This window comes from Botrytis deweyae, assembly GCF_014898535.1.
Source record: "Botrytis deweyae strain B1 chromosome Unknown BDEW_011, whole genome shotgun sequence".
In the NCBI taxonomy this organism is placed as follows: domain Eukaryota; kingdom Fungi; phylum Ascomycota; class Leotiomycetes; order Helotiales; family Sclerotiniaceae; genus Botrytis; species Botrytis deweyae.
In genome coordinates, this window is record NW_024066218.1 from 235,111 (window position 1) to 260,549 (window position 25,439).

Sequence of the window (25,439 nt, forward strand, 5' to 3'; positions counted from 1 at the left end):
TGTCGAAGGGAGCGCCTCTCTCTCCACATCCGGGAAAACAATGCTTATATTTCGATAGCTTTCAAGGTGAATATCAGGGGAAGTGCTAGCACTATGCCCCACGCGTGAGATCCAGTATCAAGATTTCCATGCCCATTTTATCACAGCGATGTATACTGTCATATTTTACGGGGGTCGACGAGAACGTGACATACACATTATCAGTCTCACCCCTCCACCAGATAGAGAGTCGTCGTCAGCCTTTTCGTTACAATGCCCCGAACCATCAAACTGCCCGATGCAGAGTTAACTTTTCGTAGCATGAGAACGTTTTTTGTGCTTGGCATAGGTGAACGGGTCCGTGAAGTCTATCACAAAAGTTCAAGTTGACTCGGTAGCTGCATCGTGAACTTTCTCTCAGGTCTCTTGGCGTCTGGCTAATGAGTATTGGGAAGGAAGTTTATCGCCAAACCAGCCAAAATTGCTTCAAGTGACAACTTTAAGCTTCCTGCGACATACGCTTTGAGCGCGGTGCAATGCACATCCCTCAAACCATAATGATGCACGAATCAGCCAAAGCTTCACCGACACAGGCACACATGAAGCAGGTCCCTGTCGGTGCTTGTTCTTGCATTCATCTAAAGATCTAATTGTTCCAACCAGAATAGGTTCACGAGTGATTGTTGCAATCGCAGCTCGTAGCGCCGCGGGAATAGATGTATGGCGTTTTCCGATGTGATATCGGCAGCCCCTCTCGTTACCCCTTGCGCTGACATGAAGCAGATCTGCATCTACATGGCTATCAACCCTTTTTCTCGAGAACCTTGGAAATTCACTTGTGGTGGCATATCTCCAAACTGCATTGCGTAGATGTTGCCTAGACATTGCGTATACGGTGAAGATCTTCAAGTTGGTAAACTATAGAATTAGGTGAGATGTTCCTTTGAAATTTTCTGAGGTTTCGCTTTCTGAGAAGACGATACTGAAAGGTCTTGATGATAAGTGAGTTTAACGGTTCTTCATCAACAAAGTTTGACCCAACCGCGCTTACATGAGCCAAAACCTACCTTCCGTATTGCAGCCCAAATTCCCCGAGAAGTGCAACCTAAGATGGAACTTCATGCTAACGAAAATATGCAGCTCGCATTGCTGTACGCCTATTAGCGCCACTACTTTGGAAAATCCCATTTTGATATCCATTCTGGAAGATATCACAAGCATCGGGTAGCTTCAATGTTATCGACATCAAGGGTTTCTAATCAGGTGTAAATGAATCAATATTTCGCAATGCACACCCCAAGCCTTCTCACTGCATTATTGAAAATACCACCTACTGAATGCTATTCAGTTCTGGCCCAATGGAGCTCAAGAAAGGATTTGATTTGTGTGGGAGGGGGTGAACGACCCCGTGTGCGATTGTGAGATACGACCTTCTCCCTTCGAAGTGCAGATATGGAGACGAAAGATGAAGATATCGTCGCAGTATCCGAGGCTCTACTCATTTTCACAAGGAAAGAAAAGGATATTGGCTGTTTTATCGGTGACATCTCAGCAGACAAGTAGCATCTAGTTGACTATATAAAGAGTGTCGATGATGGCGTTGTCTTCAGTTTCCAAATCAACCAGCTCTTTCTCTCTTCTCCCGGGTCTTGTCAAAACTCCGTCAAATTCATCATGAAGAATCCATTCTTTAGTTCATTGGCAAAATTTGCCTCACTTTCTTTAGCTTTGGCATTGCCAACAGCAGAAGTTGTCCCATCCGCTCTTGAAGAACGACAAAGTTGTGCCAATACTGCAACAACCAGGAGTTGTTGGGGACAGTATTCGGCATCTACCAATTCTTACACTACTGTCCCGCAAACAGGTGTAACCAGAGAGGTAAGATGACAATTTGAATCCTTTTTCTTAATCATCAAAACTCACTGTAATGTGTAGTACTGGCTGGTTGTCCAGAACACAACTCTCAGTGCTGATGGAGTTTCTCGCCCAACTCTTAACTTCAATGGTACCATCCCGGGCCCTCAAATCACGGCAGACTGGGGTGATGATGTTATCGTCCACGTTACGAATAAACTCACTAACAACGGAACATCTATTCACTGGCATGGTATCAGACAGTTGAACAACGCTCAGTACGACGGAGTTCCAGGTAAAACTGACCATGTTCTGTTCTATATCCTAAACTGACATTATTCACAGGGATCACACAATGCCCAATTGCTCCTGGAGATACTCTCACATACAAGTTTCACGCGGACAACTATGGTAGCTCCTGGTATCACTCCCATTTTATTCTTCAATATGGTGATGGACTTTTCGGCCCACTCGTTATTAACGGCCCTGCAACCGCCAACTACGATGTTGATCTTGGCATGTTGTTCTTGAATGACTGGAATCACGTAACTGTTCAATCACTCTGGGACAAAGCCAAGACTGGAGCACCCCCAACACTTTTGACTGGTCTTATGAACGGCACCAACACATATAATGGAGCTGGTAAAAAGTTTCAAACTACTTTTACACCAGGCTTGAAGTACCGCATCAGAGTGGTCAACACAGCTGTCGACGGCCATTTCCAATTTTCTATTGATGGTCACAGCTTCCAAGTCATAGCAATGGACTTTGTACCGATTGTTCCATACAACGCTACCAGTATCCTTGTAAGCATCGCTCAACGTTACGATATCATTGTTACAGCCAATGCTGCGGTCGGCAACTACTGGATCAGAGCAGGATGGCAAACAGCATGTTCTGGTAACACCAACGCTGCCAACATCACTGGAATCCTTAGATACACTGGTTCTAGCTCTACTGCTGACCCAACGACTACCTCTACTGTAACGGCAAGTACAAGTTGTTTGGATGAACCATTGACAAGCCTTGTTCCATTTGTACCAATCAATCCAGTTGCCAGTTCTATCATGAAGACAACGTTGACCACTGCGGGTGGCCAATGGCTATTCAATGGAAGTTCTTTACTTCTTAATTGGACCGACCCCACTCTTCTCACTGTCTTGAATAGCGGAAACATTTGGCCAACAGAATACAATGTTATTCCTGTTGAGTCCACTACGGCGAACAAGGGATGGGCCGTTCTTGCCATCTCAGGACCCAATGGGTAAGCTTTCTACCACTATCCACCGAATATTTTATTGTAAACCATACTGACGATCTACCTTCTAGTCCTAACCACCCTATCCATCTCCACGGTCATGATTTCTGGACTCTCTCTCAAGGCACCGGAGCCTATACCGCTACCACCGCACTAAATCTAGTGAACCCACCCCGTCGTGACGTGATGACACTTCCCAGCGGCGGGCATCTTGTCATCGCTTTCCAAATCGATAACCCCGGCTCTTGGCTCATGCACTGCCATATCGCATGGCATGCCTCTGAGGGTCTGGCTTTACAATTCGTCGAGAGCGAGAGTAAAATTTTACCGACGATTGGAACAGCTGATGTGTCCACTTTCCAAGACACATGTGCAGCTTGGAATGCTTGGACGCCTACAGAGCCTTTCCCACAAGATGACTCCGGAATTTAAATTTCCTTCTGGAAATGAAGGATTTTGAGACGAGGGGCTTGTGGATCATGGTTGGTGGGTGGTGGGTGGTGGAGGGCTATGGAGGGGCAGTGCGATGATGAGTCCTCGAATCGTGGGGGCAGCGGATGAATTTTAATCCATGCAAAGTTGATATGGATTTTTCTTGACACATGAGACGACGATTGCTGAGGCAATACACGAACACTCTCTAGGATTTCTATGTCGATGCGCTTTGGTTTGGTTTGCTATGCTTTATGTTGATTCTCTTCTCTTCTCATTTCTTTCTCCGCTGAAGGACCTTTTGATTTGGATTTCTGGAGTCGCACGATTTGTGTGCTTGCTACCCTTGAAAATGAGCTATCGGTAGTGAGCACGGTGATTGTATATAGTTCAGTTCTTGATTTGTGAATAGTTATTATTATGTCCGGAAAGATGCCTTCGTGGTTTTGTGAATGAAATGGGATCTCTGGCTCCCTAAACACATGCATCCTTTATTACTCTAGACTGTCCCATCCCATTATAGGGTGTTTGTTCCTTCGATGTGCGTTATATTGTCTGTTTTTGGTGCTCCCGAAATGCAAAGTCATCGGTTCTAACAAACCCAAGAGTATTTCAAAGCCTTCACGCTAACTTGATGTTTGCTGTATCAAAGACACCCTCATGAACATACTCCCACCGTGATTAAATCATGGATCAAACGTCATAATTTGTGATATTATGGTACTTCACACGGGAAGGTTTATAGATTAACCCTGAGATGACTGGCGAAGTCATGTGACGATCATCCAGCGCCGATGAACATACACCTTAACAATCAGTAACACAGCCCGCATATGCAACACTGATTCAGCTTCATTAGATTTTGAAAGTCTTCTCACACTCTCAGCTGAAAGAGATGTCCTAGGATTATCATTCGGTTTATATTATTCACTGATCTGCTATCCCTCGCCTAAAAACAATTCGCTTATGGATATGTAGGTAGGTAGGTATCTTTCGCTCCTCGCTTCTACCAGGAAACTATTGACCATGTAAGGTAAAGTCTGTGTGTTGAATTAGAACAAAAGACCTGTAAACTAGATTAAAGGGCATCATCGTTTAGCATTTCTAGTGAGGTTCCTGAGTCCAAAGTACTCTTCTCGTACACAACTCGCCTTTACCGCAACCTTTGAAGCTTTTTTCTTTCAGTCGGGCACTCTCGCTAGTCACATATCTGGATACGAGTTTGTTTCAGACGAACCAGCCTATATTGAGATCTTGAAGTATTGTGAGGGTGTTCTGTATTGGCTGGAGTTATTCTGGAGGTTCCCTCTGGCTTGAAGCTTTGATAGAGAAGGGCTTGCTGGGAATGAAAGGTGTTCTATGAAGTATTGATCAGTATCTGTTGACGGAGTGAAAAATGCCTGGAAATAGTCGTGATTTAGGTCTCGTTGATGCATCGACGTTGCTTTGACTGGGGGATGTGAAGCTGACCGAGCTATCACTAATGCAAAGATCTCCTGGGTGCGTGTCAAACTCGCTAGTAATATAAGTAACTAATTGGATATCTCACTTGACCGATCCTCTGGTCAGAACTCATTGATTAAATACCTGCAATGATGCGGAGACAGTATGGGCCAGTAGAACTGCTTTTGAGTAATGTCACTCAATTCGGGATAAAATTGTAATTTCCTCTTAGGTTCGCACTTGGAACTATGTTGGAGAAGTAGTATCCATTCCTGCATTCCATGAGAAACTGTAAAACAATCCACACAAAAAAATCAATATTAACAAGTTGATAGAAAACAACATTCCGTGTATCAAGCATCTGGAAATCGTCTAATGAGTTTTATTCGGTATATTTGCCGACTACAGTGAGGATCGAAGAGGCCAATTGATGCAATACAAATGAGAAAACGTTCATATAACTTACGCTTCCGAGGCCCCTGTAATTGTGATGTGTAGTTTACAATGGAATCCTCCCAATCTTCAATATCAGTATCGGGTGATCAGAGTCTGATTCGGAGAGCTATTGCATATACTATGTCATAGCAGTCACCGAGGATTCGCGCACACTGTGCCGAACACTTGTGATGTCGAATCTGACAAATGATCTTCGCGAGGGCATCCGAGAAACCGCTTTGTGCATGATGACTGATCTTTAATGGTCTTGACATTGTCATCTTATACGCTTCAGTTGATGTCAGACTATTTCATTTGGCTTTAGATGGTCTATATAAACTGGCTCACCACAAACTATAAAGAACATCAAATACTTAGGTATACCTACCACTGGTAAGCCAAGGAGAGGCTGAAGTGCTCGTGCCAAGTGATACCTTTTACTTGACCTATAACATCCAAATTGCCTGGATACAGGTGAAAGATACAGGTGAATCGAAGCTAGGTATCTAGATGTGCTCATCGAAAATATGAATCTCAGACATAAATGTATCACGAGATGAATATCTGAGCATGTCTATCCAAACATGACTACCTAGAAGTCAACCAGCAGAATCGAACGAACAAACATATAACTCTTTTTTAAAGATAAGAAGTATTCGCAAGAATGTTTAGATGTATGTCCCCTAGCTTGAATCTATACACACACAAGGCTATCGTATAAGTTCCATAGTCAATCTTAAGCTTTCATCTGATAGATAAACGATTCTCTTAATACAACTCTAAGCGCTCAGCGGCTACCAATCATAGCTCTTACGTTGGTTATGCATTGATATTTTGTGATTACGCTAAGCTCTTTATAGTAACATCACGCTTATGTAATCCCTCCTAAATTGATCAGAATCAATTATACACAACACTCAATACATATCGCACCACAACTGACATTCTGGTTCGCATTTCAATGCCAATAAACAATTTCCGCAATTCAATCAATTAAAATTTAATCCTTGTATCAAATCTCATTTTCAAATACTTCCCCGAAAATCTCAGCAACCACGTTGTCCAATACGCAAGGAGCCATCGACGGTCCGTCCGTTGGGCTAGATAATATTACAGAAGGAGAGCACGAATTGAAGTTGGAGGAAGAGCTAGATCGTACTCAATCACCACCCCCTAGATACCCTAATTCAGAGCCATCGCATTCTACGCCTTGTTCACCACGACCCCCACCCTTTTCTTCCCTTTATACCTCAACTGCCGAAGCTGTCGAGGCTTACAAGGTTGCCGTCACTGAAGCAGGCGCATCTCTATCTACATCTCCTGCTGCTCCGGAATACGCACCTGTCGCGTCCGATCACAATCGACAATCTCACGAAGCTTCTACTTCCTCAAGAGACGTCGAGGCGGAAACAAAAGCTGCACTACCGCAGGACACTAAAGGCGAATCCTCAAAGAAAGACGACGAAAACGAGCCACCACCTGCGTATTCAGAAGGTTCAAGTCCACTCGACGGATTCACATATCTGATGGCGGCCGCCGGAGGAGCTGCGAGTATCATTACTCAAGTGCAGCAAGGTGCAGCACCTATAAACACTCTCGGAGGTAGGGTTTGATTATCATCAATTGTTGGGTGAATCAATTATTGACGTTCTCTAGATGTCGGCGCAGATGAGAACATCACCATGGACCTTCGGTATGCTATAAATGGAATATTTAAATCAATTGTCCGCATCTACTAATCTCATAACTTAGGGGCACTCGATTTACATTGTCTCGAGATGAACTCTTAACACTTCCTGAATTCGTCCTCCTATCTCTCTTTCCCAATGGTTTACTACCGGATGGCCATTTAAGTACCTACCACGAAGGGGATGCTTTCCAGGTTGATGTCCGTGATGCTCCATTATTTATTCGCAATATACTGTCAAATTTAGACATACATATAGCTGACCTTTTCTCTCAGTACGATCCTGCATCCTTACAATACATGCTTGAATTCTTTCGCAACGTGGCGCAAACCATTCCATCGGGTTCAAACTCACCGGGACCAGACGCAGACGCTATACCAATTGAACCAATGGCAGGATCCGCCAGGGAGATGTTACAAGACAGAGCCGGGATAATTGTTTTGAGGGAAGACTTGGACTTCTATGCAATTCCTCCTAGACCTGATATCGAACAACCGGAGATGATAGAGGTGAAGAGAGCGGCTGGGAAGGCATTGTTGAAACAAGATGGTATATTTTCTGGATTGAGAAGAAGTGAAGAAACAGGCACGACAGAACAACATTTGATTGAGATGTTGACTGCTGGGTATGTTCAATTTTGATAAGGATGCTCATAGACTTTCAACTAATACAGAAACAGAGGTTTCAACCATGACGATCATTGGGGTCACCGAGCAGGAGAACCAAACAAGGCTGTCATATGCAGTCTCGCATTAGCTCGCCTCCGAACTGATATCCGTGGCAACGAGATGGGTAGTAATGCTGTAGGTATGGCACAAAAGCTTCTGCTTTTCTGGAGAAAACCTGCAAGAAGATGTTGGTGGGAAGGTGTCGAACTGGAGAATGTAGAAGGTGTGGAGGGAAAATTAAAGGTGTGGATTCGAAGAGTGTGGACGTTGGAGATGAGTGTTATCGGCTTACGTTGATCACCTCTTTTTAAAAATAATTTCCTTTGTTTTCATACCCTACAATTTGTGTTTTTTCATCCAGGGAGTATATTCAGTTTGGTTTCAGCAACATACATCCACTGGGCAATATTTAGTGGACAAAATATGAATGACCGCGGTAATTCAATAGGCCGTTATCAAACAATGTGTTTGGCTGCCGAATTTTTATAGTTTCCTGTTGCTTTGCAGCATTATCTTTTTCCTTATAGCGACGCAGGTGTTCGATTCATTTGGGGGAAAGGCAACTTGTGTATGGAATTAGCATAATTGTTTTCATCTTACGATTTGGCATTGGTTTCATAGTTGTTTGCTGGTCGTGGCCCTTGTGGATGAAAATTGGTTGAGTAAATCTTGCATAAAAAAGATTACTAGTTGCATGAGAGGACGAACGGGATGGATGTGATCTAAGTAGTAGAGGACTGGGTGCTTATGAGGGAGGAGGAGGGGGGGGAAGAAAACTGTACACGAATGAAGCAGATTGGTTGCAGGGAATCCGTAATATAGAAAAATGATACCTAATTAGTCGCAGTGCGAGCAGGTATAAATGCGTCTTATTCTCTTAACATCACTAGCTGCACATTTATAATCTGTTGATTTGCTCCACAACATCGCGAATATCTCAGTTTCACAGGAGATTGAAAACCCAATCATCACAAGGAGGGATGGCGTCAATCTCATGCACTTGTTTTCGCTGACAGTTTTAGATGGAATGGGGAGCCATTGTGTCGACTGCGTCATTCTAAGATCAACCATTTTCAAAAATTTGAAAGGCTCAGAAATACAGAGGATTCTTGGGATAACGAGGAAACCTTTCAATCAGGAGAAATCTCGATATACTCTGTTGTCAGACCTTTTCGTCAATCATGCAACAGTCACTCACCTTCCGTTCGCACTCTTCCAGCCATTCGGGAAGTCTCGTTTCAAGAGACAAACTGGATCTCCTTCCTTTGTTTGTTATACCTACATGACGAGACTAATCGAGAACTGCTTCTAATTTTCAAGCTTAGGCAATGACTTATTATTCGCCATGCTTTTGGTTTGGCATCCACAGAGTAGTAAAGGGGTTTAATTAGTGGTCTTATCCCGAACGACAAGTGTAGATTGCCTGTTTTCACCAGAGTCCGAGCAGTGATCCTTCATCTTTCCGGGAAAGGGGTTTGGAAAAGTGGATTAAACCATTTGAGGGTTCAGCGGCGCCTCAATACTGACTGTCATACTATTCAATATCCCTCTTCAGATCCGGTAACTAAAGCATTCTTAGAGCTTTAGTTTTTCGCTATGACTCAATTGATGTTCGATGGATTAATAGTCTTTCCTCTAGGTCTAAAATTGGTGCGCAGCTCGTTTTACCTCTGATTGTCTGAGAAGGTGGCACTATGTCACTCAATTGTTTCCTGGTATGGTTTTTGGTATTCCAACTCGCGAAGTGAAGTGTGGCACATGGTTTAATGGCATTCAAGTTTTTCGTATCGAAGAGCAACTGGAGTCGTTACTGACAGCGGCAACGAGGAAGAATTGAAGATTGCGAGTGAAGGTAATATAAACTTGCGAATTATTAGCTCTTAGCATCGAAGATCCGATGTGTTCGATGTACGATGTAGAGCTACTCTTAAGATTTATTGGCATCGACAAAAGATTGTTGCTAAGTACGAAGTTGTATCTTTTAGGAGGGCTCGAGTAAGTTTGACGTTGTTATTTAGCTTTAGCATTATGTGTCTGTTGAGCCAATGTCCTTGAAGGGAGAGACTGTGAGTGAAACAGTAGATATACAAGCATAGATTATACAAATCTATACACTCGAAGCTGGTTAGCATTTATCCCTCCTCATTTGACGAGACATTGAGGTTTCACTATTAAATCGATACTCGAGCACATCTCCCGTGTCAGACAATTCAATTATTGCATCCTTTTTTTTTTCAAACTTAACACTTTTCATCCTCCAAATATCCCATCTGCGTTTCCTTCCTTAAGATCATTCATCCCACTCTTCTCACCTACTCTTTGCTATATTCCTCTTCATAGCCATAACCCAGATCTCACCCGTAGCATCGAACGATCTACGAAACATGTTCAGCGTCATACCTACAGACTTGAAAAACTTCCCGGACAAAACGACGCTTGGGAGTTTGATAAGCTTTCAATTGTAGTTGTTGTGAGTGCGGAAGGGCATATAAGGAAACGGTGCTGGGGTTAAAGGAAAAGGAAAAGGAAGAGATGCGGTAGCTGGCAGGAGATGATAGGATGGTTTTCCTGGTAGGAAAGCTGGCAAGAGGTGGTGAAGTTGTTGGAGGGGACTCGGAAGTTATGAGATGAGATTGAAGGAATTCGTTGGCAGTGCTCTGTAGATCAAAACTCAGCTTTAGTATCAATATCGAAAGCTGTGTCGCGAGAAGAGGAATTAGTTGTATGTGTGTTTAGCAGTTAGCAGGGAGCGGGAGGTAGGGTCGTCATTGGTCGGGTTTGGAATTGTCGGGTTGAGGGTTTTCTAGGTGATGAGGGGATGTGGACGTGGAGGTGCCGTACTGTTTGTTACGAGGAGTCGGTTTGTGCTTCTAACTGTGCTAGTAGCTACTGTGTAGTTCCGTGGATGTATATTGCTCGAGTTCATCGGTCCACTTTACATGTGCAATACTCGCTTTCTGTTGAAGAATCAGGAGCGCTCCATTCGTATCGAAGATAATGGTACGGGGTCGCGTGAACTTTCCAGAGACTGAATGAGCTGAGCAGCCTGCGGCGAGGAATAGAGCCGGATATACTGGTTCCAGTGTTGCTGGGCAAGCAGCTAGGACTGGAGAAATCGCGTTTTCTACTGGGGAGGAGGACGAGCCAATATATTGAGCGCTTCATGGTGAGAATAAAAAAACGGGATCATGTCAGATGAAGATGCGGATGTACATGGAGTATCACAGTAGAGTATTCAACTTGCAAGAAATCTACAGCGATGCGTAGTCTCTTGATATCGAAAATGACTTGAAATTGGTAGTGGTAGGCACTAGAATGATAGAACGAGACTTCTCAGTTACATAGGTACATTGTCACAACAGAATATTAACGAGACTTGAAACATAATGCATACATAATTATCTTCTCAACTCGATTGACTTTTGAAAGGACGTAACGGTCCTACCCGTCTTGAGAGTCAACAAATTGCATTTCGAACATCTGACCTCGTTCACTGGTTAGATATAACTCTTCACTATGAGCTCATAGATTACCGGTAGCTCAGAATACTCATTCAACTTTGAATAGGCAAGGGAAATCCATGGATATGAGATCATGGCAATCTCATTATCCGATGCCTTAATCATCGACATCTCGATCGTCATCTACACCGCCATCTTGCACAGAGCCTCAAGAAATGCTCCCTCAACAAAATTCAAAGTCCAACTGAAACAACCGCCAGTAGTTAGCATCCCCGTCTTATTAATTCTCTAGCAGCACGTCAAAGCGAGGTGAAAAATTTCCCCGAAAAATTAATCAAGACACAGCCACTACCAAAAGCACCAGCTACCGGTCGCGCCCATCCGTGCACAAAACATTCTCGAACTTTCAGCCTCCCCATAAACTTTTGTAATCACAATTTAGACATGGGCAATTTCACAACAAGGAACCTCCTGCCCGCGACCTCACAGACAGATGGAAATGACGAGCTTCCCACCACAGACACAATTTCCGAAGAGATGACAAAAGAGATTTGGCATATCTAACTACCGTACTCTACATACGCGTCAACCGGGCTAGTCACAGCCACGCGAATTGAGTATGCGGTGTTTGAAATGCCATGTTTGCGCGAGAACTAGACCGTGAGAGAGAGAACAAAGTATTGGGGGTTATGGAACACGAGATGTATATTTCGTGCATTGGGATTTCTCCGAGAGGATTCTCTGGCTGCATGTCGGTGACGTCTTGAGGGTTTGGAGGCCCGCAGAGTCATCTGTACCTGGTATATGTAACGAGTGTTGCCCGAAGAGCCCGCAGAGGGGATGGATGTTAGAACTCCCGGATTCGGGTACGAGAAGGATGGAAGACGTGATTGGGGGCTTGTGAGACGTAGGACTGGGCTGAAGTAGATAGATGGATAGGCTTGATGGTTTGGGGAATGGAAAAGATAGGTACTGGCTACTAGAAGGCTGTCTATCTAGCTGGGTTCAAAATTTTTCAAAGAGGGACAGATGGAGATAGAAAATAGGAGATGGGACATTCTTTCCATGGATCTTAGAGATCGTTCTCTGCAACAAATTGAAGGGAGTGAAGTGAAGTATAGATATACTAGGTAGATACCTTGTTCTTGTAGAAATCACCTTGCAACCTTACTTTCATCTTCCATTTCCATTATATGCTGTGCATCCCATCAATCTCACAGTCCATGATCCATGGGAACAGAATGTGAAAATGTCCGAAAAATACAAAATGGTAGTAACATAGCAACCATAACATTGCAAAACCTCGGACGAAAGACCCTCCCTCCGAAGCAGTCGCACGTGGTAGAACAATCATGTGATGACACAACATTGCACAAAATACTGAGGTACATAGGTAGGTATTTTGTGCTGTCTGTCTGTCTGTCTGTCTATGCCCGGTTGCCAAGGCAAAAACCCCACTTCCGTTTAGACTTCCCGGCATGGCCGATATTTGCTGTGCCTCTTGTGAAGGATCATTTTTAGGTTTGATTGGATGTGGAGTTGTTTGAGGAGGCTTCTCCAAAATCTTGAATTCCTCAGGTAGGGAGGGAAATGTTACTCTTCAGCTGATATCAAGTTCACAGGTAGGTATATGTACCTAGGTACTATGAGTACAGTAGGTTATCTCTTTCCGACCCATCGAAGCGACTTTAGAAAATCATAATGATCGACTTGAGAAAAGACACAATCTCCAATTCATGAAGCTTAACGAGCGATATAAATCAAGCCTTTGCTAATTGCCTATTGTTAATCGATCTATAGCAGCTAATCTTCATTCATTGTCTTTCTCGGTCTTTCTTTTCTTTTTTCTTTCTTTTCTGTCCTTCGTTTGTTCTTCCGTTCGATCTCCCTAGGCCTCTCCCTCGTTTATTTTATTCGTTTACACTCTTGAACCTTACAACGGGTCGGCGGTAAAATAATCTATTCTCGCAATCCGGCAGAGGTCTCGACCCTCTTCAATGTTTGACACGTTGATGAATGGTAATTTTATTTTTCTCTTCTACCTAAAGTGATTGACCTTTCCCATGACAACGGTGGAGTACATTGTACATGTTCCCATCTTCATTTCCCCAGAATGCAATATATTTTCTCTCTGGAGGATGGGGCCACGCAGCCAATGATCATCTTTCACAATCCATAAATGGGCGGAAACTAATGATTCTTCGAATGCAAGGGAGAGGAGATGGGCACCTTAGTAGGTGCAGATGCATATCGCCCTCTTATTATTAGAATAATATGACGCAATTCGCAAATCCTTATTGGTTTCGTGAAGCTGCACGAACTCTCATACTGCATGCTTAATCTGAGGTATTGGTTGGACTTCAAAGGGAGAGAGAGAAAGATCCCTTGGAGATAGGAAATTGCAGAGGCGGTGATGGATGCAGCGATTTGTTTGCGCCAGCACGATATGTTTGGTTTGGTCTTTGCGTACAGTACAGATAGACGGCACGGTATTAGAATGTACAACGGCAATATATGAATTCATAACATGCTTGATTATTGTCTCATCTGAAATGTTCGGATGGGAACGTAGATGCATTGGTATATAGTTCTACGATGACCGGGTTGAATGACAGCGCTATGAGATGAATTGTAATTTCATTTTTCAATAAAAGACCAATTCGTCGCGCATGGCATATCCATATTCCCTTATCTCCTACGACACGAATCTAACGCGTCGGCCGCTCCAGATCGCGATCTCCCTCTCTCGTGTGTGTAGAACTAAATTTCGGATTCGGATATCAACAGCAAAAATCTGTAAAATGTGAAAAGTGACCATGGAAAACACAATCAGAAATTTTGATGTGTTGACCTGGTCATCCCAGATGCAAGGGAAATCTCTACATAGTATGTCGCCGAAGCCCATGTCTCATTCCGTACGATCCATGGTTCTTGAAATCTAGATACCGCGAGAAAATATATGGTACCGATAATAATAGGTACGCTTCGTACCAAAGCAGTTGTGGAAATAGGTCTGGGTTGCATATGCAGCTGCGGATAACCTCACTCATGTGTACAGTGCGTCTCTGCTTGGGAGAAAAAAGAGGCCAAACTTAATCACCCTAATAAATTCTATAATAAATCAATAGATAATAAAAATACAAAAATTAATGATATCTAATCAATCCTTGAATAATCTTCAATTCTAAAAGTATTTAAACATTTAATTCTCTGAATTAGAATGGAACAATCGGATTATTCAAGGGCTTTGCTAGTGGTCAATTCCGGCCTGTTTTTCCTCCTACAAAGAGTGCGTGCATGAAGGATAGCGATAATGTTCCCATGAAAGCTGGAATGGGATTTTGGAATGTTGTGCCTCTGGAGGAAAATCTTGCTATCGGAGTCTCTCCACATCGAATCCACACACTCACTCACTGTCAAACAGGAACAGGAAAAACAGTTTGGATTGCAATTGCGATGGAGCTCTGAATAATTTCCGTGGCGTGCGGAGTTTGCTGCCGGTAGCAAAGGATGATGGATGTATGTAGGTGTGAGTTGTCAAGTGTCTAATTCCGGGAGGGGGAGATCTGGGAAGGGGTAGACCTAGCTCGGCGGCAAAAAATATACCAGGGGAGCTTTTTTGGGTATGTACCTAGGGACCTGGGAACTTTTCTGATATGTGAGGAACCCTTTTCAGTCCCTCCCTGGTTGCTTGCTGTACGTACAGATCTTCAAGGCTCAGATGTTCTTTCATTTACAGATGAAGAAGAAGATGCGCATTGCGCCGGAAAGCAACTCGGTCACGAATATCGTAGGAATGAATACCATGTTGGGAGGAAGAAGCGGGCAGTGGGCTGTCAGAAAATGTCTCGCTATTGTGGAAGAACCTAGAAGATGATCTAAGCCGTCCTTGTTTGCTCTCATGTATTATTTTACTTTTTTAGGTTACATCTGTCTTTCCCGCTTCACTTATCTCCGCTAGAACGCGTAGAAGGCCAGAAGACAATGAGAGCTTCCCTTCCATGATCTATCACTTCTCATGTTATCAAAGCGTCTCCATTGAAAAACCAAGATATTGATCTACCGCAGTGTTTGTACGTCGCAAAGCGGATCAATCAAAATCGATCAGCTGAAAAGCCCGGCGCATCGTATTTCATACATGTCTAGGTAGCCTGCTCTTGTTATGACTGATCAGGGAACGAAATCTTGGTTCGAAAGATGGCGACATGCAGGCAGGGACAGGGTTGGTGAGAAAGCTGTACCGCAATAGATCTTATACCCTCCTTGATTGGACAATTAAACACGCGAGTCTATCAACAATGACGGGGAAGATGCGTTATGATGGTACGGAGTAAAGAATCCTCCAATGTAATGCGATGCAAGTAAGGAAGAAAGCAGAGCAGAGCAGAGCAGAGCAGAGTAGAGCAGAGCAGAGCAGAGCAGAGTAGAGCAGAGCAGAGCAGAGCAGAGCAGAGCAGAGTAGAGCAGAGCAGAGCAGAGCAGAGCAGAGCAGAGCAGAGCAGAGCAGAGCAGAGCAGAGCAGAGCAGAGCAGAGCAGAGCAGAGCAGAGCAGAGCAGAGCAGAGCAGAGCAGAGCAGAGCAGAGCAGAGCAGAGCAGAGCAGAGCAGAGCAGAGCAGAGCAGAGCAGAGTAGAGCAGAGCAGAGCAGAGCAGAGCAGAGCAGAGCAGAGCAGAGCAGAGCAGAGCAGAGCAGAGCAGAGCAGAGGAAAGCAAGAGCAAGGAAACACGTTCCATTGGACATATACGATATCTATCGCGCATTCAACAGAAGAGTATAATGGCAATGTCATTTTCACCTATCTACCTACCACCTTAAAGGTAGTACTTTTAACATTCGGAATTGACGCCGATAACATCTTTCCTTCGCCTCCCCCTCATTGCTCAATGCTTTTCCATGATGATCATAACCCCTCGCCAAAAGAGGGGTTGGGGTTTTGTTTACCTTGAAGCCCGAGCGTGCCTACCTACCAAAAGCAACTAAATAATTAGTTTGTACATCGTAGCCGGTTCGATGTATAGCATCCAGCTAATCCAGCCATCCAGCCATTCGCAATCGTTGAATTGAGCCATCCTAGAACCCCTGGTGTGGCGGCTCCGAGCCTTTCTGAAAATGTAACCTTATTACCATAAGGACCATTGTCTTCGGATGATGCTTACTTTTTTCCACCTCAGCCCTGTTGGGAGGATAAGAATACTTTGTTATGGCATTGTGATTCTTTTATTGGGAAATCAATAATCAATCCTCCTTGATTCAATTATCCCAAAAGAGCTCTGCCGAATTTTCGTATGGAAAAAAACTCATAAGCTGTCTGCATAATGTTACCGTAGTGTTCGTCGGCATCTGAAACAAGCATCCTGTACTATCTATCAATCACGTCTTCTTCCATGTCCCCCCGCGAAACATATGATTGCACAGAGGAGATACGAAATGGAGTGTTGTGTGAAGACTTCGGATGAAGACTCTAGGTTTTCATAAGGATATAGTATACCGATGCTGACCGCAGCATTACGGATTGCAACAGTATCATAACTCTATAAGATCTTGGCGGGAAGATCTTTATGTTTGTGATCAGATATAATAAACATGTGCGATTGATTAGTATTCCCAAAGAAGAGGAGGGGAAAGAAACGAATGCATCTTATATTGAATGTGGTCTCATAATATTCTCGTTGACTCGTGAACCAGATCTACACCCATGATGTCCCGATAACCCCCAGAATATCCCTCGCTTGTTTCAGCATGTAAACATTGTCGAAAATTAAAGGCGGAGATCGTGTTTCTTCCTGTCACAAGTAGACGACGACTGACTGGCCCGCATGTGTGTGTGTGTTGTGATATATTTTGATGCTATCAAGGTTTCAAGATGTCGATATTTCCGATACTCAAAAGAGTTGTGAGGCACTGGAAGACTGAAATAAGTTGTGGCGTAGTAACTGATCTTATTAATGTGATCTCTCTCAGATTCTCTTTGATCTGAGCGACTAGCTAAGGCTAAGCTAGCCGGGTCACATGTTACGTACATCGTACGTCCGTTCTGATAGTTGCATTCGTTGCGGACCAGATTCGAATGTTGAACTACCCTATATGAGCCCCCCCATACCTTACACAGTAGTCTGGAAAGTATCGAAACTTCGGATGCTTATAGACTTTGGCTGGCTAGGTACCCTGACATCCAAACTTTTATCGTACTTTACACTCAAAAGCTCTCCCTTCCTTGTTTTCTAGATGCCGGCCAATGGCAATGGGACAATGAAGCGAAACTAACCAAGATGAACGGGCACTTGAGATAGATAACAAGCGCGTGGTCTGTCCACCTTCCTTACGGGACGGACAATAGTGAATCTAGGGTGTTAGGGTACGCAGCTAAGAGGCGAGCGGAGGCAAGTGTTTGTAAAGTCGTACGTGATTTTGACAGTGCACCGTGAACATCTCGTAGTTGTAGTCAGTATCAACTTTTCTAGAATAAGATGGGATAAGGGATGATGTATAACGGCGATTAAGCTTTCTCACCCCAGGGCTTTTGATCACGTTGTCAGGGTCAACTGTTACATGAAGCATCTGAACTCTGTATGATATACGTGAAGTGTGTATGGTATCTATGAACTAGTTCTGTGTGGTCTCTCTCTACTCTGTGCTCTGTATATGTGAGAATGATATGTACCAGGTACCCACAGCTCATCAAGATCAAGCAACCTAGCAGCTCCCAGATGGAAGCGAATGGGGGAATTCACATCCCCTTGACCAATCACGATGACCGTGGTATGATGTAGAGCGGTCCGTATCTTCTTCTCTCTGGATTCATAAATGCAGGGGAAAAGCGAGCTACGTGAATAAACGCGGGTCAGTACTTTGTCGATACCTGGTAACCGATGGAACTCTCAGGTTTGCTTAAGTTAATGCTATAACTCGATTGGATCCACCTAATAATGAGTTGCTGGGTTTAAGTGTTGAATGCTTGGTTAGCTCCAATGAAGCATCCACCACGATCCCAGAATTGCGATTTAACCTTGACGGGAAGTTACAAATTTACAATGGAGAGCAAAGAGGCGAGAGAGGTAAGAGAGGTGAGAGTGGTAAAAGTGGTATAAAGTGGTAAGAGAGGTATAAAGTGGTAGTGTGAACCTTGGATGATGATCCCGCTGCAGCCAATCAATTGCATGCGAACAAGCAGACCTTTCCCTTTCCGACCTAGCTTGGATCTTTTTACTCTCGAAAGGTCTTACTCCGTCGATCAGAATCCAGCAAACCAAAAGCCTTTCGCATACCGCACGCTTACCGCATGCCTAGGACCCATACCGCATACCGACCGAAATTCGAATGCCATATTATCGCAGACTGAATTGTGCTGGTGCGGGTGCTTCTGCTGGTGCTAGGTAGCGAGGAGTAATACCTGCTCCGTATATTCATTCATATTATACCCATCCTCACTCATATGATACGACCATCCAATCTGATCTGATCGGATACCTCATGCCTTTTGCCCTCTTCCTTTGGTTTTGAAAGGCTCGACTCTACTTGTCTGGGACCTCGGGATTCATCTCAACCTTCTTTGCCCATTCGACCATTGGATCTTTCTACCATTCTACCATTCTACCATTCTACCATTCTACCATTCTACCATTCTACACATTCTACACATTCTACACATTCAATTCGTTTCAATTCGCCCAGAAAGATTCATTATTTACCACCAAACTTCAAAATTCACTCCTACAAAGGGTGATAGCTTTTGGCCCCATTCATTACACACTCTTTTCATGACTGATACTACTACCGGTGCGACTCTACCTACATACTCACACACCTTCCTCCCTCCCTCCCCTCTGTACAGGACGGAGGAATCGACTCGACGCTCAATATAAACCACATATTTTCTGAATATCCACATCCACTTCATACCGTATTCTCCAAACTCAATTCCTCCCTTTTTTGGGTATCATTCGAGAAAAAGCAAAGAGAATTGTGTACCCCATTTCACATTACCATTTTACGCCTTCGATTTATACCTCCCAAAATTACTTTACAATTCATTACTTTCAAACATCGAAAAAGAAAGAACTTCCATCTTTCTCCATTTCCAGTGTTTATTATTTACCCTATCTGCGATATTGGTGTTTTGGTGCACTTCACCCCCCAACCCATTCCTTCTAAAAGATACTCTCCACACCCACCACAACCACCACAACCACCACACTCACTCACCACTACCTACCACTCCATCTCTAATTTCAACCACATCCATTACCCAAAAAGATAATCTAAAATCTTCCTCTTGGTATGGAATACTTACGATACTCATGAGGCTCTTGACGATTACGATATTTCCTCCGTTACTTCTTTCTCCTTCTTGGTAGTGGTGTAAGCAATATAAGTGAAAGATGAAGACCATTCCCAGTGTAAGTCCTCCAATCTACATTCTCAAAAATTCAATTGATATCTTGTTCCTCATTCGACTTCACTCATTGGTCTCCCTGCACAACTCTCAACATTTTTTTTCTACAACCTTCGTCTTCATTTACGTTCTATCTTTCAATACTAATTACTATTTCTCCTTTTTATAGCTTGTTGCTTCAAGTACCGTCGGTGTCGCAGCTGCTGGCCTGGCATTGGGAAGTCCAGACCAGTCGACTCCTCCCTCTCGCACACTTTCGAAAAGAAGGAAACCCGTAGATATCATTACAGATGTCGACAATTCTTCTAATCTAGGTACACCGTCTATCGTCTCACGACCCCCTACGAGTTCTACCATGGCCACTCCAGAAAGTCGCAATCCTTCTGATGCACCGACTTCCTCATCTGCCCCTGGCTCCCAAACCTTAACAACATTCCTTCGACGTTCCTCGAATGCAAAACTCGATTCTCCCACTGCATCGCAAAACGGCGCGGCGCGAAGATGGTCACTACTGCGATCAGGCGAAGGACAAAACGATGTTTCGGGGGAGGAAGTGGTCAGGGATTCTTCATCATCTCGCAGTTCCTGGATTCGCAAATTATCTATACCAGTATCGGGAAGTAGCAGTCCCAGATCAAGTATCGCACCAGAATCGCCTTCTCTCGCGCTCTCCCATGGCTCCGCGACACCTATATTGTCATCCCCTCGGGATAGTCCCACGCAATTACCTCCGAACAAACTGGTCAAGAGGCACTCGTCGCAGAGATATCGTAGGGAACCAGACTCGAGTGGATCAAGAGCGCAGGTACCGACCTTACGCAGACCAGCTACCAGTCATCAACGTTCGGCTACGCTGCAGCAACGATTCATCGATGATTCTCCAGGTACGAAAACGCAAGCGCGTCCCACTGCCCCAAGGCGGTCAACGGTATCCACACATGCTACACCCTTGAGGAAATCTAGTGAATCACCTCGCAGCTCCTGGCGTATGTATTTCAACTCCCGACCAACCAGGTTTTTCAGAGAAAGATCCGCCGGAAGATCAGGAGATGGGAATGTGCATAATTTTTTCTGGACCTCAAAGCGGGTGATGCCAGATCATACCGTTCGACCGACTTTGGTCAAACCATATTTAATCACTGTTTCGACGGAAGAAATGGAAGGGTATTACGACGAAGGAGGGCTACTTTGTGACGGACCAATTGATCAAAATACAATGGAAGACATCCCTAGCTCGCCTATGGATGAAGATGATTCAGAAGATCAGAAGCCTCCAAGGCGGTCACTCTCTATGCATTTCAATTCACCGACCACATGGATACCTCGGGCAGGAAGCTTAAGGAATAAAAAACGGAATTCAGATTCTACACACGGTGCCAGGCGTCATGTATCTGCACCTCTACCATTGGATACAAGAAGAATATCGATTTCTGCAAGTGGGCCTGCCCCACATCACTCCCGGCCATTCATGGATCAATTGGTATTCCAGAGAGAGCCTCGCTCTCCTACCGAAGACTTCTCCCCGGTGTCACCAACGGATCCCTTTGCCCATTTCAATTACGCTCCCCGAAGGAATACATCATCACCATTACCGCCTCTCAACCGACTATCGTCTTTCAACCTCGATTTGGCTCGTTTGGGCTTGTCGTCGTCCTCTTCGTCGGCCCCTCTTCGAAGTCCTAGTTCACCTCTGCCAATGTCTAGTACTGCTGCGACTTCTTTCTCTTCTACAATTCCTGGATCAACAAATGGTTCATCGTCATATCATACTACATTGAGTTCGAAACATGGCCTGTCGGAAGTGGGAGACAGAACTTCGACTTTGATTGGTTCCGATAATGAGATGAGAGGATTTGCATCTGGTGAAGATGAAGATTTGGATTTCCAAAGTGAAACCGTGTACGATTCACTGAGGTCGGGGGCCACAAGTAGTTTACGATCACAAAATACGCCCCTTGACTCAATGTTTGACGAATCCCCTCCAAATATCCCAAACGCCAACGGACATGCAAAGGCTAAGAGGCTTTCAATTCACGATCTAATGACGAACGGCGCCTTTGGTGAAATTGAACATCGTATCGTTGAGGAGGATGAAGGTCAATCAACACCAGTGAAGCTTCTCAATACTTCTTCCGAGGTCGCGAAATCGAAATATGCTATAGATGCAGAAGAAATTGTCCCCTCTTCGCCACCAAGCTTTTGTATCGCTTCGAAAGATTTCGCTACACTGAACTTGGACAACGATGAAGAAGACGAAGACTGGACTCGAGATGAAGAGAACGAAAATATGGAAGCGGGAAACCAACTGTCACCGCCAAATAGCTTGTCTTGTCGTCGGGTCAGTCCAATAAACAGAGGAGCCCTTGCAGATGTGACCCTTGGTGGTTCCACAAACGGTAATCATTATGCTGAGCGACCCAAGAGTAATTTATTTGATTGGTCCGAACCATCGACATCGGAGAAAGATCTGCTTGGAAGTTCCGCTCGACCTAGGACAGCACATGTTAAGCAACTCGCCTTGAATGGGCGAGGTGGGCGAACTGTCGGACGAAAAGGCCCCACCCCATTGCATATCAGAAGTCAAAGTGTTCCTTTAGTTCCCGATCTCATTAATCAGCGAGACCATACAAAACTGACACCAAAGTTTGGCACCTGGGGCTTGGGCGCAAAAGGCGTAAGTGAGGACTGGGATAACGATTTTGAATTCGAGTCAAACGATGAAGCTGGACTTGAGGATGGTAATCTCAAGATTGAAACTGGTGTAATGTTCGTTCCTCTCGCAATTCAAGCCAGCCAAGCAAACGTCGTTGGTCATGTTGGACAGATTCGAGAAGTGTGCTTGCTGGTCGAAGATCTTAAGAGGTTGCGTCTTTTGGCTCGGGAAAAGGACTTGATACATGGACCTTCAGCACAATTGTGGAAGGAAGCCGAAGGCATTATTGCTTTAGCTGTGCCAGATGAAGAAGATCCTACTCTATCGCCCCCTCAGTCTCCTACCTCTATTTCTTTTGATCAGGACTTTGGGGATAAGTTCATCGATCGTGGCCCTGATGCTGAAGATGTCGCTATTCCTGATGTTCCGATGGAGGTCTTGGATCGTTTTGGGAAACCCTCGGGGTACGTATATGATGGTAACACTGTTCGACGACGTTCAGTATTCTCGCCTGAAGATGATATCTTTGGAGCTGGAGCTGTCATTCATAACCCCCCTACCAGAGACAGTCTACGTCCTCCAGCAATTCCTGTTCGTTCTTCCAGTGCAAAGACTGCAGCTGAAGTTGCCCGTACAGTCATGGAAACCATGCACCAACATCGTTCTACTTCAGATCCTTGGTTGTCAGAAGTGGTTGAGCAATCTCCAAACAAAATGCCATTCGACACGACCAGTCTACGCGACTTGGTCCATCGTGCTTCTGTTTTGAGTCGAAAATTGGCCGACATTATCCGTGAAACCGATGGCACTATTCAAAGTCCGGTTTGTACACCTCATCGCGATTCAAGCCCGGCATTCACTCGCGTTTTCACTGACCCAATGTCATCACCTGCTTCAAAACGCCTTCCCCGAAGTCATAGCAGCAACTCTATGCTCAGTGGATCAATGAATTCCTCACCAACAAGAAGCCTGGGCCAAAGAATGCACATGATGACTGTTGTATAACAAATTACCATTCTCATCACACAACATGAGCGTTTCACTTTGAGGAGTCATTCTCGCCGACACGAATTCTTGTACATACACGGGTCAATTAATAATGGCCGTAATTTTATTTCTGCATAGCGACGGGTTCAAGCTACCATAAAACGTTCTGTTATTGACTTTTTTCCTTGTTACTCACATGCATCTCCTGGATCTTTTTGCCAACCAGGGAATGCTTCTTCTAATGGCACACGCCTTTCATACCATTGCATTCATCACTTAATCAGCATATGTCATTTTAGCACGAATGCATTAAAGAGATCAATTCCGACGACGGACCGAAGAATCATAATGTTTTTCTTCTACTTTTACTTTTTTTTTTTTACCGGATTTCCGAATGTATCGACGGATTCTTTCAAACGACATACACGACAACGACAGTAATCCAAATGGACCTCGGGAGATGAGAACAAATTCTCATTCTTTCTTGGGCCTTTTCTTGATACTCTTACCATTTCACATCAACCTCTAATTTCTGGCGGTAGACATCAAACCGACACAAAATAGTGCACGTTTGACGGCGTTAAGGATACAGATAAGAGATTCTGTGACCCTGTATGAACATATTATATCAGTGTACGAAACAATTTGGGAGATCAGACGAGATGATAAGAGTTGGGTGGCTCTTTCCGAAGCAGGCTTTGTTTTTGAGTCAATTCTTTTTTTCTTGCTTCTTTACTTTATCTTTTTTGTTGCGAGGAATTTGCATGGATTATTGCAATGCCTCAATGGCTACGGTCCGTATTCGATTGTGAAAGGCGTCAAAAGCGGGGGAGTTTGGGTTTTTGTTAAATTTACTAGTGTGAGATTGGAAAGGAATTGGAGAGGATATGGATGGGCGTTGAAGATTGAATCGGGATCAGAGTGTGGGTACTGGATAGCATAGTAGGCATCAAGATGATGGCGAAGATGGATTGGACATAGGTATTTGGTAAATTCCATGATGTGTATATCTTCCATGCATGTAGAGAGTACACGGAGAAAGTAAAGAGACCCCATGGGATACACAAAAGGGGAGAGTAACAAAACATGGGGCTGAGAGAACAAAAAGCAAATAAGATAGGATGAAAGCAAAAATCAATATACCAAAGCTTTTCAAATCCATTTACATATTTAATTTAATTTTTTTGACTTGATGTGAGACTTGTAGATATGTGTGTGTGTGTGTGTGTGTGTGTGTGTAGGTATGTATATATGCTTGTGCGTCTGTACTGTCTGTGTATGTCACTTCCAAGGACCGACCAAAGATCTAGATGAAGATGAAGCCCTTCAGCACAATCGTAGAAATTCAATAAATGATCAACAAAAACGCATGAAAAGAGCGAGTGAGTACTAAACTTGGGGGATTATCCCCTTAGGTGCGTCAAATGGGCTCCGAAGGTGGTCTGTGCGATATACCTTGAATGATAAAGCCTTATTGAATAGAATAGCTATTTTAATGGTTTTTCAGTCACACTATTTATAATATAGAATCTTGACTTTCATTTTCGATTTTTTTAAATTTAAAAAAATCCTGAAGATTGAAAATTAGGATGTTTTATTATATTCGAAATTTCAATATAAAAATGATATTGATTGATTTTTATATTAAAGATTAAGTTTGAAAATTAGATTAAATCAAGGAATTCTGATGATCTGATTGGTTGATACGCCCATGTTAAGCGACGGAGCCCGTTTTACGCACCTAAGGGGATGGATTATTAGCTTAATCGGTTATTAAGTTACTAGCTAGCTACAGTAGCTCGTCGCAGATCGAAATGATACCGAGGCTGGGGAAAATTTAACAAGTCGAGCAAGTCCACGGGTCCCATTGATGGTCTGGTCTGGTTACCCCGCATATGTGAAGGGCGCTAGAAGGATCGAAGGGATCGAAGGCGAGAGTTTCTGGGGGGTTCATTTTTGGGATTGGGGATTGGGGTTTGGGGGGTGAGGGATTGGGGTTTGATTGGGGTTTGAAGGATTGGCTTGGGGTTTGATTGATTGGGATTAGAATTGGAATTAGAATTGGAATTAGAATTGGAATTAGAATTGGGATTTGAGGGATTGGGATTGGGATTGGAATTAGAATTGGGATTTGGGGGAGAGGTATGAGATGGAATGGGATGAGGATGAGCATGAGGATAGAGATAGAT

The 25,439-nt window shown here is 43.9% G+C and overlaps 5 protein-coding genes across 5 annotated transcripts; 4 read left to right on the top strand and 1 right to left on the bottom strand.

Annotated features, from left to right (window-relative positions):
• Positions 1-1,653: 1,653 nt before the first annotated feature.
• On the top strand, positions 1,654-3,523 carry EAE98_005537 (uncharacterized protein; the record flags this gene model as incomplete). Its single annotated transcript, XM_038953159.1, has 4 exons — positions 1,654-1,857; positions 1,915-2,128; positions 2,179-3,097; positions 3,163-3,523. 4 exons carry the CDS (start codon positions 1,654-1,656, stop codon positions 3,521-3,523), a joined length of 1,698 nt encoding a protein of 565 aa, XP_038810260.1.
• Positions 3,524-6,065: 2,542 nt separating this feature from the next.
• On the top strand, positions 6,066-8,054 carry EAE98_005538 (uncharacterized protein; the record flags this gene model as incomplete). The annotated part of the gene is made up of 6 exons (XM_038953160.1): positions 6,066-6,075; positions 6,452-7,003; positions 7,058-7,094; positions 7,154-7,289; positions 7,365-7,714; positions 7,769-8,054. The coding sequence occupies 6 exons, from the start codon at positions 6,066-6,068 to the stop codon at positions 8,052-8,054; spliced, it is 1,371 nt and encodes a 456-aa protein (XP_038810261.1).
• A 2,582-nt stretch (positions 8,055-10,636) lies between these two features.
• EAE98_005539 (uncharacterized protein) lies at positions 10,637-10,922 on the bottom strand (the record flags this gene model as incomplete). The annotated part of the gene is made up of 2 exons (XM_038953161.1): positions 10,637-10,830; positions 10,886-10,922. 2 exons carry the CDS (start codon positions 10,920-10,922, stop codon positions 10,637-10,639), a joined length of 231 nt encoding a protein of 76 aa, XP_038810262.1.
• A 4,594-nt stretch (positions 10,923-15,516) lies between these two features.
• EAE98_005540 (uncharacterized protein) lies at positions 15,517-16,164 on the top strand (the record flags this gene model as incomplete). The annotated part of the gene is made up of 2 exons (XM_038953162.1): positions 15,517-15,541; positions 15,656-16,164. The coding sequence occupies 2 exons, from the start codon at positions 15,517-15,519 to the stop codon at positions 16,162-16,164; spliced, it is 534 nt and encodes a 177-aa protein (XP_038810263.1).
• Positions 16,165-18,790: 2,626 nt separating this feature from the next.
• EAE98_005541 (uncharacterized protein) lies at positions 18,791-24,484 on the top strand. Its single transcript, XM_038953163.1, has 2 exons — positions 18,791-19,614; positions 19,780-24,484. Exons 1-2 carry the CDS (start codon positions 19,597-19,599, stop codon positions 23,266-23,268), a joined length of 3,507 nt encoding a protein of 1,168 aa, XP_038810264.1. The 5' UTR covers positions 18,791-19,596; the 3' UTR covers positions 23,269-24,484.
• Positions 24,485-25,439: the final 955 nt, after the last annotated feature.